At 32.5% G+C, this 15,687-nt stretch overlaps 1 protein-coding gene across 1 annotated transcript; it reads left to right on the top strand.

Moving 5' to 3' along the window:
• The first annotated feature begins 1,549 nt into the window (after positions 1 to 1,549).
• Positions 1,550 to 2,811, top strand: LOC115974826. The gene has a single exon (XM_031095354.1). The coding sequence runs from the start codon at positions 1,579 to 1,581 to the stop codon at positions 2,752 to 2,754; it is 1,176 nt and encodes a 391-aa protein (XP_030951214.1). The 5' UTR covers positions 1,550 to 1,578; the 3' UTR covers positions 2,755 to 2,811.
• The last annotated feature ends 12,876 nt before the right edge of the window (positions 2,812 to 15,687 follow it).

Raw genomic sequence — 15,687 nt, 5'->3', positions numbered from 1 at the left:
TGGTGACCAGAATTTATAAATACTTGCTTTGATTGTATAGGTGGCTTTGGTATATGAGTCTGACAATGCATATATTTTTGGAGGTTGTTATTTTTTTTATGATAATTTAGGGTGTGTTTGGATACCGTTTATTTTGTTGAAATTAAAGACTAATTGCTAAAAGTATTGTAGATAAAAGTAAAAATTAGTTGAAATAGTACAGTAGAGCCCATGAATAGTATCAAAAAGTAATGAATAGTACCAAAAAGTATATGAACAGTAACATGAGACCCACCAAATTTTCAACAAAACGCAAAAATCTTTTCTTCAAGACGCAATCCAAAAGCACGCTTAGTGGTTGATTAGAGAAGGATGCTCATAGCAAAGAAAATTAAGCATACTTTTGATGCTTTACATCTCAACATTAATCAGCTATATCATCATGGTTGAATATCAACATTAAAAGTTTAAGGGTCTGTTTGAAATCCGTTTATTTGACTGAAATTGAAAACTTTTTGCTGAAAATACTGTAAATAAAGGTAAAAGTTAGCTGAAATAGTACAGTGGGACTCATGAATAGTATAAAAAAGTGCAGTAAGACCCAATGAATAGTAACAAAAATAAGCTAAATAGTAAAATAAGTTGGCAAAAATTAAACACACACTAAGAGATGGTATCTCATTAGACTGTTTTATGAGACCTCTTTTTCACAATATGTGAGATCCACGTGTTGTGAGAGAAATATCTTATAAAACTGTCTCATTAAATAATTTTCCAGAGTTTAGGACTCTCCATTATTATGTTGGCAATTTGTAACATCTCTCTCATAAAACTGAAGATTTTTTTTTTTGAGAAATAATTACAACATGCTACTAATCCCGCAGTTCGAATCCTTTCTCCCCTAGACCCTCAAGTACTTTGTACATGGGAAGGTGCCAATTCAGCTACAAGGCCTTTGGCAAAACTGAAGATGATAACACTTAATAAGTGCTCCCTTGCTTTAATTTTGGAATATCAACACCCATTAGGCCATTATGAACGTGTATTAGTTAAACTTTGTCATTTTATATGCGTTGGATTTTTTTTTTTTAATTTTAATTATAGAAGAGATAGAAATTTAACTTATGACATTTACTCTATAATGATTGTTATTTATCATCAAACTAAGAATTTAAGATACAAATTAGTTTTTTATGTAAGTGGGGTTCGGATTCCAAATTTCTTATTTCGATAATAAAACTTTATCAGTTGAGTCAATTGAACTACTTTATGTGCTTTATTTTTGAATTGTCATACATTGAGACATTAGCTTGTCAAAATCATCACGCTCATCCTCAACTAAAGTCTACAAATGCCACCGTCCATTCCGTCCATTACTCACAATTTGCTTCGGATGCTTTGTAGGGACATTTACACTTTAATTATGTCAATTAGACAATGAGTCATTCAATTATATAATCAAAACATTCTCCGCCCATTATAATTCATAAGCTTTTTAAAAATTAAACAGAGTAACCTCAAACCAGTATAAAATCACCAAGCCAGAAACTGAGCACAAAAAAAAAAAAAACAAAAAAACAAAACTGCCTCCTGCCCAACATGAATAATCATCGGAATTCAACGACGAGTGCCATTGGTTTTTGCCTCCTCCCATCCGAACTCATACAAAACATCTTGCTCTATCTAGTTTTACCCGAAATCATTCGATTAAAATTAGTCAGCAAATCCTTTTCTCACATTATCTCTGACCAGGATTTCATTCGAGCATGCAATATAAGATCAAGGTCTAGCACATGGCTCTTTGTGTACAAGAAGAGATGGCCTCGTGATTTGACACTTCATGGCTTTACTGATCAATCTCAGCGTTGGTTCCAAATTCCAATTGCCAATTCATTGAGACCCATAATTTCTCCCGGTGAAGATCTCTATTTTTTGACAGCATCTGGTAATTTTTTCCTTTTTGTCTCTAATACTAAGAAGGTAGTTATTTTCGTTAATTTGGTCACTCAGACCGTTAAAAAGATCCCTCCAAGTCCATTGGGTCCACGAGGCACATCATCTTGGAGAAGATCCGGAATGAAATTAGTGGCTGGGCCACCCGGGTTGGATCATTTCCGGTTTTTGTTTGTGGAGCTAGTGGAAAACCGGCCCATTTTGTTTGTGTATGACTCAGAAAGTCAGAAGTGGGAGTCTATGGAAGCTAAAGAAAATGTTGCAAATTTGGCATGTCTTAGTGAAAGAGAGAGTGAGAATATTTATCTTAGTGTGATTAATGGAAGAAGTGAAAGTGTTTTAATTGTAGTGAAGTCTCATGGTGATGTTACCACACCATTGATTCTAAGGCCACGATTTGGCGGTGCAGGTAACGATGGTGGACAATTGACCGGCCGATTTAGTTGGGGGAATGTTATTGATCGGTTACACGTGTACGGTGATGGTCACATGATGATTGTGACGTCCGATGGCGTAGGTAAAATGATGTTGACTGGCATAGAACTTTGGGGTTTAAGCTTAAATGGTAGGCATTGGCAATACATTTCAAAAGTTCCTAGTAAATTAATGGAGCAGATTAAGAAGCCCCATGGGGTTATGGTGGGTTGTTTAGAGAAAAGGGATGGGATAGTTAGGGCTGCTTTGATGTCAAATTTTGAAGGTTTATGGCTAACATATGATATACAGACAAGGCATTGGATATGGGTCACACTGCCTGATTGCAAGATGAAGGGTTCAAACATGGCTGGATTTGCCTTCTCCCCTGGCATTACCTTGTCATGATCCACAGTTCCACACCACTAAACACTATTGTACACATAGAGCAAATGTGGTGCCCCTAAATTGTATCCTATCCCTAAGTTTTGGTGAAATAAAACCTTTTTCTTTTTCTTTTTTTTTTGGTATAAGTCTTATCCCTTCGGTTTATTTTCCAAGGATAACTTGCTCTCCAACTAACTAAGCAAATCCTATTTGGGCCAAAAAACAAAAATTGCAACTTTGAACTTTGCAGCTACGTTACAACGAGTGAGGTTATTATCTTGATCTTTAGTCTAAGGCCTTTTTGCCTTCGTTTAACTTCGAGTAAAAGTCCATATTGCTAGAATTATTTGGAAATCTATTACAAACAAATAGTAAAATAACTGGGGTTTTTAAATTCTATTCTCTCGAAATACTGGATTGAAGACTTGAAGTTCAACCAGTGGTACTGTCAGATGTGTTACAGAATGGTATTTATCTTGGTTGTATCAAGATTTTGATTTAAACCCTGCCGGTATATATATATTTTTTTCCTTCCCTGAATAAGACTGCCAGTATTTTATTAGGCATAGATCTACATGCTTGGTTGTGAGTTGTGACTAAATATATTTTATACTCGTACTCGTGGATGTTGGAAATCACTGGGCTTTCAAATGAGAAACAACTTAGCTGTTCCACAAGCCCATTCTCTATGAAGCCGAAACCTTATTTGGAAGTACTTAAAACATTAAAACCAGCCTCGGGATTAAACTATCACTCGACTCGATCAAGTTGGATGAAAGATCTTTGGACCAAATTCAAAAAAAAAAAAAAAAAAAAAAAAAAAAAATCTTTGGACCTACCGCCAACTTCATGGATTGGGCATAGGGGTGGCAAAGTAAGCCCAAATCCATTTGTCCACCCAAATCCACCCAATTATTAGTTGGGTTAAATGAGCATCAACCCAATTGAACCTAGTAGTTATTGGGTTTTAACTAGAAACCAATTAAACCACATTTAACCCAAAAACAATACATCCAAATTCAACTCAACCCTTCTCACAAAAAAAAAAAAAAAACCTTAGCCCTCAGAGTCTCAGACGTTTCAGGGTTTCAAGAGGGTTTTCATTTTCCCTCATTTTCTTAGCCTCCAATCATGTTTTAGTCGGAAACCCAACGACTTCAGCAGCATTTTCATTTATGAATCAAGAAAATCTCCATTTTTATATTTTCCCGCATTTTCTCGACAACCAAACACAAAATGATTTAGACTTGTTTCTAGATTTGGATGGACAAGGTGGTGGAGGTTGTAGAAACGATGAAGAAGGAATGGGACGAAGCGTATAGTTGGGCCAAAGAGCACATAAAGGCGATCGAAGAGTACAGTAAATCTAGGGAGGAACAGAATTTGAATTCTCTTCCGAGATTGAATGGGCTTGCACAGGACACCTTGGCTTTGCTCTCCTCGCTCCAATTCAGGCTCGATCTTCTCGCGCCATAGTTGCCTACCGATGATCAAGTCCAATCCGCTACAGCTCTGCTCGATTCCTGGAAAAACGAATCCCAAAAGTACTCAATCCTCTCCCTCTTTCTCTGTGAAATTTGAGATGTACTCTATGTTTGGTTGCTGAGAAAATGTAAGAAAGTGAACTGGGAAAGGGATAGAGAGAAAAAGAAAATTTGGATTCTTTTGTTGAATTCTCCTTTTTTTTAAAAAATTATAAATTGAATTGCCTGATAGGAACTGAACTTTAGTGGCATTTTGGTAATTTTGATAATTGGATAATTGGGCGGGTTGGGATTTATCCATAATAATTGGGTTGGGTTGGATTTGAGTTAGAAATAATTAGTTAAATGGGTTTTAATGAGTAAATGAGTTTTATATACTTAACCCAATTATGCCCACTCCAAACTCACCTATTTGCCACCCCTTTGGGCAAAACTACAACACCGTCTTGAGCGAATTACCAAGTTGGACAATTAAGTATAAATTAACCATATTTATTTATTTATTTTTTAAAAAAACCTTAATTTTACTACACTTTCTAGAGAACCAAACAAAAAAGAGGGTAAAAAAATTGAAAGAAGTAAATCAAGTAATACATTATTCACTAAATCAGATAATTAATCATAAAAATAACCCAAATCTTAAACACAAAAGCTTCAAAATTTTATGTTTTGAAAGTGATTTCCACTGTTTGAAGGACTCAAATGAAAGAAGAAAAGATCATTAATCTTTTTTATTTATTTTTTGAATAATGAGAAAAGAACATTAATCTATTTCAATTGTTGGAGGCTCTCAAATATTGTTGAGAGCTATTTTGTGAACCATGACCTAGGATTTCTATGTCAATGAGTTAAACCCCTAAAATTGAGGGTTTTACAATTTGAAGTTCTCACTTTATTATTTAAGGTCATATAATCAAGAAGGAAAATATTATTTAAATAGAATTTAAGCTTACATGGTCTTTCACAAAGATAAATAAAAAATGAAAATTATATGATGTTTTCTCCCAGTTATAACCTAAAGAAGAGATTTCACCGGTTTAACTCTTAGTTACATTCTAAAAACAGCAAAAAAGCTATATGAAAAAACATTACCTTAGAATCTTATATCTAAATTTGTAGGTTAGGTTATGAGATAAGAAGATGTTAGACACTTATATCCCCTAACCCGAATGTCTGTCTTCTAGCAATTAGTGGCCAATTCAATCACACAAATTATCCATGCTGTGTTAAGCATTAAAAAAAAAAAAGAAAAATCATTTTGTAAAAAAAAAAAAATTGACTCCTGACAAACACATAACATAATAGGGGTCACATTTGAAGAAATCACATAATCATTTTTGGAAATTATGATTAACTTCTCTTATGGAACACTCATGAATCATTCAACCACATGAATAATCAAATCTTAGTCTCATAACTTTAATCATGCAAATCTAGTTAATGATCATCAAGTGCGTCACTAATTCATGTTAGATCCATCATTTAAAATATCATACTTGAAAAAAAAAATTATCTTAATTATATTGTCAAAAACAGTGGCATTCTTAGTTAGGATTTTCATGCCGACACAATGGTTAGGATATTTTAGATAGTGGCTAAAATTGTCTTATTAGTTATATTGTCATTGGTCATGGGTATAGGTTCGGATTTTCATAAAAAGCGGTGCACTTTATTATGAACTTTTATCTCTTAATTTTAGCTCTAAATTTTTTTTTAGCCACAATGACCTTTTAAATTTGTAATGTTTTGAGCCCCTCTCTATTTATAGACGAGCAAGAAAAGACCCAAGGAATTAGGTGGCATATGGGCTTTTCCTAGTGTTTTATTGTTAAGTATAATTATGATTTTTTTATACAATCGGTTTGTTCAGCATCAAGAAGGAAATGGAATGAAATAATATCATTTCATACAATGATACAAATGTAGAAGAAAGAGTCCACTATTGATTCAAACGTTGTACCTGCGAATTGGATAAAAAAATGATTTTCTTATTATTTATATATAATATATATATATATATATATATATTAATATATCTATTATTAATTATAATATTATAATTAAGTCCTTCCGAGTGATGAACCGTGATTGTCTAGTTGTACTGAATCCCTGGAGAATGAAGGGATAGGTGAAGTAGGAGGGGGAAGTGCCCGTTTCATTGAACTTTTTTTTTCTCAAAATTTGGCTTCATAGAGTGGGGAACCAATCCTATCTCAATGCCTTTGCTCGAGATTCCATTCGATTCAATGGAGGACTTCTAAATTCTTGCAATCGGAAAAAAGCATTGATTTTAGATCCGGATCATTCAAGAACTAGTAAAGAGAGAGGTTTAAGATTTTTAAGGCTGGACTGAGGTCTAATTGTGATGATGTTATAATTAGTTTAGTAATTAAGTAAAATAAAATAATTATATTAAATTTGTAAATATTAGCAAGATTGACTAAAAATTGAAATAAAGTTTCAAGTAAATTTTCATGATATTATAAGGTTAATAGAAAATAATACAACATAAATAAGCATGAAAATAAACTTGTATAATTATCCTTCAAGTATAAATCATTTTGATTAAATTAAAAAAAAAATCACTTTTAATTAATTTAGTAAATTCCCATGCAAATAAGAATTATTATTAAATCACAAGTATATTTATCAAAGAAAACAACTTTAGTAATATTTAATAAATTGAGAGAGATATGATATAATATGTTGAGAAATTATAAACCATGTAATTATAAAATAAATATTAGAAAATATTATAATTAAAAACAAGGAGGGCAAGTGGCCTGATGGTTATAATATTGGTCTTTGTTGCAACTTGCAAGTAGATCTTGACTCTTGAGAGAGAAAGGAATAATGAGAGTTACGTATCAACTAGTGGGTGGTGGTGACATAAAATTAAAGCATGCCTATAATAAACCTATTTGGATGAGTTGGGTTTATCATGAATTAAATAATGGAAACCCAACTCAACCGATCTTATTGTTTTTCTCCTTAGTCCTTACAACTTGATGTCGACTAAACTCTCTTTCGAAGCCGACCTCTCAGAATTAGGTCGGTCCATCAGGTGGGTTTGCTTGAGCAAGTGAGCAACCCTACTACTAGCTACCTGTGGCTGTGGCGAAGATAACGAACATCAGAAAGGATCAAGACAGGGAATTCCCCAACCCATTGTCCTACCATGCTCCGCAATATACTCATACCTTCATAATTGATTGAAATTCGTATTAAAATCCATCCTAAGTCCTAAAATTGAATTAAAACTCATCATATCACAAATCAAGTTCTAACTTTCAAAACCTTCTCAAACAATAACGCTACAATAATTCAAGTAGTAAGAAAAACATTAAAACAATTAACCCAAAATTTTAAGAATCAAGAATATATATATATATATATATATATATATAAAAGATAGGTTCAATTTACGCCTAATGTAATTCTTTAAAGTTACGTTTTTTTCTAAATCATTGGATTTAAGTAAATCTAACGGTTCAAAAAAGACACTCATTAATACTGAGATTAGGATTTCATTTATTATTCCTTATTTATGATATTTTATACTTATCTCTTAACCCAAAAAAGATATACTTATTTCTCTCCCTCTTTCTCTCTCTCTCTCATACGAATTTATGTAATCTTTTCTCTTTATATTGTTTTTGGTTTTTGACATAATTAAGGACAAAGAAATGGATTAGCGAAATATAAAACATAAAAGGGTAGAACAGAAGTTGAAGTAGTACCAGAGGAAAAGTAATTTGAGTAGAGAAGTTTCGCTCATATTCATATTAAAAATTTTGATATATATATATATATATATATATATAAATTTCACTCTTCAAACACCATTAAGGTGGTCTTCAATGAGGAGCAAGATTGAAGAGGCAGAGTAAATGGACTTTGGCCTGGAGATGGAATAGCAAAGAGATGAAACTGAAAGTCAATCACTTTGCTTGCTTGGAGTGCTGCTGATTTGATTCTTATCATTCCTTCATTCCCTTTTTTTCCTCTTAATAAAATTTTTAGCAATTTAATAATTGAAATGAAAAATTGGATGGCGTTTGCTCTTAGTTTTTGCTCTCTAATATTTATTCTTGTAATCAAGCTAAAGAATTTACCTCTATCAAATTCCTGAGTCAATTGTTGGTGAGCACAAAGCCAAGAAACAAAACAGTTAAGAGAATATGAAAATTTTGTTCCTAATTAACAGAATGAGAAAATGAGTCACAAGTTGAGAGAGAAGGTGGTGGTAGATTGGAGCAAACACACGGTGTTGCCATATTTGCTGTTTGTTTTCTCTCTCCCACTAAAAGTTAGTAGATTTGTGAGTGTAATTAATAAGGAGAGAGATAATAAAAATATTATTAATTAGGTAAATATTTAATAATAATATGCATAATGATGTTTTCTTTTTAGCCTTTAGATATTTTGAAAATCAATGGTTATAAAAATGTGTAACTTGAACTTATTTCTCTCTCTCTCTATATATACCTTATAAATATAATATTTTTAGTATAATAGCAACCCCTCTTCTTCTTTTTTTCTTTCTTTTTTTCATCTCGGGATTGGATATCCTTTGAGGTGGACTTATTAAATTTTCATCCCTAATGATTAATGTTTTGAGGTGAAAAAAAGAAGTAAAGTATGAATACATTATATATATAAAATAAAGGGAAATGCTAACGAGTGCCTTTAGGGCACTAGTTAATAATCCATTTAAAGAATTTTTTTATGGGAAATGAAAAAAAAAAAAGCAATTAATATTTTAACAGTTTTTTTCATTTCTCATAAAAGTGATATCAAAACTTTTCTAAAATGGATTATTAATGAGTGCCCTAAGAGCACTCGTTAGCATGACCCTAAAATAAATTCTAATTACTTGGGTTGACCTAGTTGTAGGCCATTGTGTTATAGCTTAGGTAGGCAACGTGCATTTCTGATTAACATACCAAAATAGCCAAAATTCCATCTTCATGGGAATCTACTTTAGCTCTCTGATTCTCTCTATTTTTATATTAAGACCATTTTTTGTTGTTGTTGTTTATTTTGTTGGCTGGACTTCCTGTTCCCTAGTCCGAGTCTCATCCATCTATCTATATACTCTCTATACTATACATAGGTGCAATCTTGTCCTTCCCAATTCCCAGCACACACACACACAAAAGAAAAAGAAAAAAAAGAAGAAGAATAAAAAGAAAAAAGCCTTACAGCCTTACAGGTGCAATAACGTGATAGTGTCAGCTTAAGGAACGGAATGGAGGCACCATAGAGAGAGAGAGAGAGAGAGAGAGAGAGGTGTGTGAGGCCGAAACACAACATGTTCTCTAGGTAATGCTCTGGTCCCAGTTTCCCAGTCCTCTCTCTTCCCCTTATCAAAAGCAAGTGAGCAGAAATTTCAATTGGTTTTTGATTCCCACAGTGTGTACGTGGCCAAACCACAATTGGGTCCTTGATAGTTACACTTCTTTTACACTTATAAATTCGTGCTTTTTGGGCTTTGCAATTGCATGCATATGGTCCCAAATTCCATGTTATCTCATATCTATGGTGGTGGACCACCCTCACCTCACTCACTCACTGGTCACTGCTCCTATTTTGGGAAAATCTATATACATTTTCATGCAGACTAGAATTCATTTCTTTATTATGCTCTTGAATCTTGATCTGATTATGAATTTTTTTTTTTAATAATTGGACAACTTGTTCTGCAAAATATATATATATATATATATATATATATATATAATTTTCTAACTCCCATGAACCGTCTTTTATCTCCAATAATCTTTGTCTGATCTTATTGCACTTCTCAAATTACTGGTCCCAAGTTTGACATAGTCCAAAGACAACTTCACTCCCCTCTATGAAAGAAGGCTCTTTATACATACACATTAATTTCGTTTGGGAAAAAATAAAAGAGTAAATTTTTGTATTTTTTAGATCTTAATTGATAAGCCTTTCATGCATAGACAGAGTTAGGGGTGCTAATGGCTCCCTAACTTTTGAAGTTTTCCAATAATCTTCTTTTATATTTGGTAATAAATCTAAATATTACACAAAAATGTATTCACTGATTCCCCGAGAAATTTCTTGACTCTGCGACTGCTTGCAATCTATTTCTATAATTAACTCCTATAAAGCTTTTATGATTTTCTCCTGAGACATGGGGTGAGAGAGAGTAATATGTATACTACAGAACTAATACTTGGAAAAAAGTGCTCACATAACATTTTGTAATCTTGAGGGGCACAAAACTTCACAGGCAATAGAATTTAGAGGAGACCCTTGTCTTATAATTGACTCATTGGACTATTAAATGGAGGTATTACGAGGGTTAGCTCTCATTTTATTAGGCGTGAGGTGTGCTCATTACCTAGGATTTTTCGTTTTAAGTACTGCCTCTTGATCTCATATTTCTATCTTAATATAATACTGATGCGCTGGCACCCATATTTTTTAATTAGCCAAGTTGCATATACCAAAGTAAAATATAACCCTTTCCTTATCTCAACACTCAATTATGTACTAAAGAAAACATACTTTAGTCTGTTGTTACTTCAACTTATGCTTAATGCATAAATACATAAAATATATAATATAAATGTAATTTATTTATCTGATTCATCAACAACGACACCTGTTGATTGGTCTCTTTGACACTTGTCTTCCTATGTGGAAGATGTTGGCAATTACAGTGACACAATACCATTAATGGAAATACTGTTAATTTAGGGTACCTAACAAGGTGCATGGATCTTTTTTAGGTAAAGTCAATAGGTACCCAAGGAGCTTTATGATGTGGGGGATATGTCTCAGAAATAGCAGAGAAGCACTTGCCTGTGGACCCAATATTGTTTCACAATTTTTTCCCTTAAAAAAAACATATAATTGAAAATAATAAACATGCAATCAAGGTGTTTAAAACGATATATCAAATATGTTCTATACATTCTTCCAATATGGCCATTTGGAAATGCGTATGATGATGCACTTGGTTGATCATGGATAACTTAAAACCACGAACACCAGTAAAAAAAGAATGAAAAAAACTAGATAAACCATTAGGGATTTTCGGTGAGGAAATCTTTAATTCCTAACTCAAGAGGGTGTGTAAGGAGAAACCCCTATCGAATGCGTCTTATTAAATGATGTGTAAGTTTCTAGGATGTGTTGTTCATACATTTTCCTTATTGAATGCATCTTATTAAATGATGAACATTACTCAAAAACTTTTAACTTTCATCAAGAAAATGACCATTACACTCAGGGTAATAATCACATCCAGATATGTGAAGAAAGACATCGATGAACACAACAACTACTCAAGTCGCTTATAAAAGGAACAACCTACCTCATCTATTTGGTATGGGAAAAAAAATACTACAAAATACTATCTTGTATCTCCATATGGTATACATAGATGGACACTAATTTAAGCATCGGAGGCTTACCTACCGGGGCACACCCAGTGGTCTCGTCAATCAATTTTACTTTTCTTACAGATCCAACAAGATCGTCCAAAGCTCTAGATTTGGACAAGTGACTAAATTGATGATTTTTAGTATCATCATTATCTATGCTATATTTGAAAGTAAGTTCCTCCTTTTCTCCATTAGGGGTTTGAATTTTGAATTTTGGTACGGAATTCGATTTCTCTAGCCAAATTTCATGATTCAGTTCCGAAATTCTCAAGCCCTGATAGAGGTTTAAATATCCCTTTCGAAGGCCTCATTTTGGCCTTTATTTCCAATGAGCTATATTGCTTATCAATCGAGGCGTGATCATCACTCCCTTGTACTAAAAACACATGTCATCGCAAGTTGCTATTAAGCTACCACATGGATCAAACCAATATGTCACATTGTCATTATAGTAATTACTGTATACATAGTTGTCAAATCATGAATCGTATCGTGAATCGATTTTTGATTTTTCTGTATCGTGTATCGTATCGAATCGTATATCATAAAATATACAAACACCTAATAAAATTATAAAATAATATAGATATACATGTATAAAAGGTATATTCATTATAAATTCGAAATATTTTCAACTAATGACCAATTTAATCATTCCTTATGTAATCAAATTTAACAAAGCTAACTAAATAAATCAAATTAACTTATGTTTATAATATGCACGTTCTAATTTATTAAACTTAGAAGTGATAATACATGATATATGAATTAAAATAATAATATATTTTCATTATCTTGGCAAATCAACTCCATATAAGTCAATGTTATCATCATGTTCAACATCTTGCAAAATTATTTTTTCATAGATATTTTCTTCATTATTATCAACATTTACTATTTTTTGTTGTTTTATTCTAATAATATTTTCTTCATATTTTTTCTTGGCATTCTAGATTTTTAGACTCATAACAAAATAATTATATTTTCATATAATACATTATTAATAGCATAGAAAATATTTTTGCACATATGAAATTGAGTGTTGTGAGTATAGTCTAAATTTTGTAGGAAAAAGAGAAGGAAGGAAAAAAAAAAAAGTCATGGACTTGCTATTTTATTAAACTCAATTAAGTTTCCCAATAATTTTGTGTTCAAAAATTCTAACAACTTATTTAAATAAAATAAAACCACAAATTTTAACAAAATAACCCATTTTAAACCCCTATGTCTATGTATCGTATGTATCATACGATTCACCCATACGATACGATACGATTTATACAATACACATCTATGTATCGGACGATTCATGAGCACCTACGATACACCCTTACGATACGAAACTTTTTGTACATGATGCGATACATATCGTACAATACTGAGAATTATAACTGTATATTATTGACAATGTTGCATTTATGTTTTTGGGGGGCAAAATTGGTTTAAAATTTTCTCTTATTATTACCTTTTAGACACTTCTGGGATTTTTTTTCAGGGTGGATATTAAAAAACTTAAATTAAATTTTTTTAAATAAAAATAGAACTTGAATATATTAACATCACAAAAAAATGCGCAAATACATAAAATTTTAAAATTTCTTTCACAAGTTTTCATATTTTAAAACCGTTGTATAATATGATAGTTTCACTATTAATGTTATCAAGCTACATCTTTTTCAATATACATAATTAAGCAATCGTTAAACTACTGATTTCTCTTTCAATTACCAACATATTGCCTAGATAAGTAACAATATAAACAAAATGCATTACCTTTTTGAAAAAATGTATCACATAAATCTAATAAATTTGGTTATAGACTAAAGCAAGGACAAACAGACTAGCTATTTGAAAAGTGTATATTTTTTTAATAAAAAAAATAACGATTTTAAAATCTGCCCTTTGAAAACACAATTTAAAAAATCACAATTAAATATTTGATTTGGGCTTTTAGGCTAATTTGGTTGTTTAGGCAATTTTTGAAAGTGAGACATCCACAACATTTTTGCATCACTTACATAGCAAAGCCTAAGCGGTAAGTTTTTACTAGTTCTAATTTTAACATACCAATGAAATTATTTTTTAACCTATGAGTAACAACTTGCTACTTAAGATTTATTGCAAAAGTGTTGCGAAAATATTGAAAACATAACATTTCTCGCAATTTTTTAGTTCAACATTCAACAAACCAAAATTTTGAAAAAGTTAAATTTAATTTTTAATGGTCTCAAATTGTTATTTAAGGTGTTCAAGTTTGTTTAAGGTGGTCAATTTTTTTTTAGGTGGTTAATAACTTATATTAATTTGAAATTCAATTTTTTTAAAATATATTTAAAAAAAAATTCAAGTCAGGATATTCACATGACCACCCTACACTACACTTGGTGCGGCCCTGATTTCAGATAGTATGAAGTTTTGCATTCAATTACTGTGGTGGAAATCCCACTTGCACAAAGTAGGCGTCAAGAGTGACTGCTCAACTTCCAATCATACCCTTAGCTTAGAGCATCAAGTAATATTATCTTATGGGATTTACTAACATGTGCCCTTAGGGCATATATTAGTAATCCATTTTAGGAAACTTTTTATGAAAAAAAAAAAAAAAGTAATTCACTGTTTTGACAGCTTTTTAATTTTCCATAAAAACTTTTCCAAAATGGATGGTTAATGTGTGTCTTAAGGGCACATATTAACCGGACCCTTATCTTATTATGCAAATAAAACAATTTAATTACTAATAAAGAATATAATTTCCCCCCCCCCCCCCATAATTTTGGGCCCTTGAATATGTTGTTAAATGGTCATTTTCAAGTAAATTTAAAATTTATTTTAAACACATCAAAAAAATAAAAATAAAAATTAGTTTGAAGAATTGTTTGGGTCGATTCCCTTCAAAATATAAAATGTCCTTTTTATCTGCAACCCTCTACCAAAAGCAACATATTAATATAGAATGTCTTTGGGAACCTAGGAAAACTTTTAGGTACTATGTAAATATGCGGAGTTATATGCACCATGCTGCATGCACTTGTAAATCTGACTAGGAATTGAGAACAATTAACCATTAATACAAGACTTAGAAGCCAAAAGCCTGGTAGGCTTGTAGCTACTTGCACCTCATGGTTTTTTTTTTTTTGATAAACAGCCCTATCAAACTTTCATTAACTAGAAATAGAGATACATTGGGCTACATCCATTTGAACTTGATTTGCTATACTGGGCGGAGTATCCTCGACCTAGATATTACACACAGTTAGAAATTTGGCTTGCCTAGCCATGATATGAGCCGCAATATTGCCACTTCTACGGGTATGGTTGACATCCCAAGCATTGAACTTCCTCAGACCCTCCAAAATTCCTTCAACCACTTTTCTTATAGAGCTCAGCATCCCACTCTGTTTCTCCAGGGAGTTTGTCACCAACAGTGAATCACTTTCAATAATGATGTCTTTTAATCTGAGGTCCCACGCGAGCGCCACACCTTCCTCAACCGCCTTTGCCTCAACTTCCAAACCATCCAACGGCAGCCCAAACTTCTAACTCAGTGCCCCCATTATTTCGCCCCTTTCATTTTTGATAACCACCCCGACTCCACAACACTTGATATCATCAAACTTAGCTCCATCTGTGTTAACTTTGTACCAGCCCTGTTTTGGTGGCCTCCACGTTACCGCATTGGTGTAGTAGTGTTTTCTGTGCACATGTTTGTTGCTTGGTATTCCTTTAAACATTCTATGGCTTCCTTCAGAATCATCTCATGGATTTTGCATTGTCCCACATGTCTCACTTGGTTTCTGTTGTTCCATAGTCCCCATACAGTTGTTGCAAACAAATCCCAGTTAACCCCTACACACCTATTTTTGATTTCCCACACAATGTCAATGAAATCACTTGGGGGGTCATGAAAATAAAAGAGTTTTAACCTGGTACCGCACCACACAACTTCGGCCATTCTGCAGCTCCACAAGGTGTGCCCCGACGATTCCCCTAACCCACACATGTCGCACCCCCCATCCTTGCCAATTCCACATGATTTCAGACGTAGTTTTGTG

The sequence above is a fragment of the Quercus lobata genome, chromosome 2, assembly GCF_001633185.2.
Source record: "Quercus lobata isolate SW786 chromosome 2, ValleyOak3.0 Primary Assembly, whole genome shotgun sequence".
Classification (NCBI taxonomy): Eukaryota; Viridiplantae; Streptophyta; class Magnoliopsida; order Fagales; family Fagaceae; genus Quercus; species Quercus lobata.
This window is presented reverse-complemented; position numbering and strand designations above follow the sequence as displayed.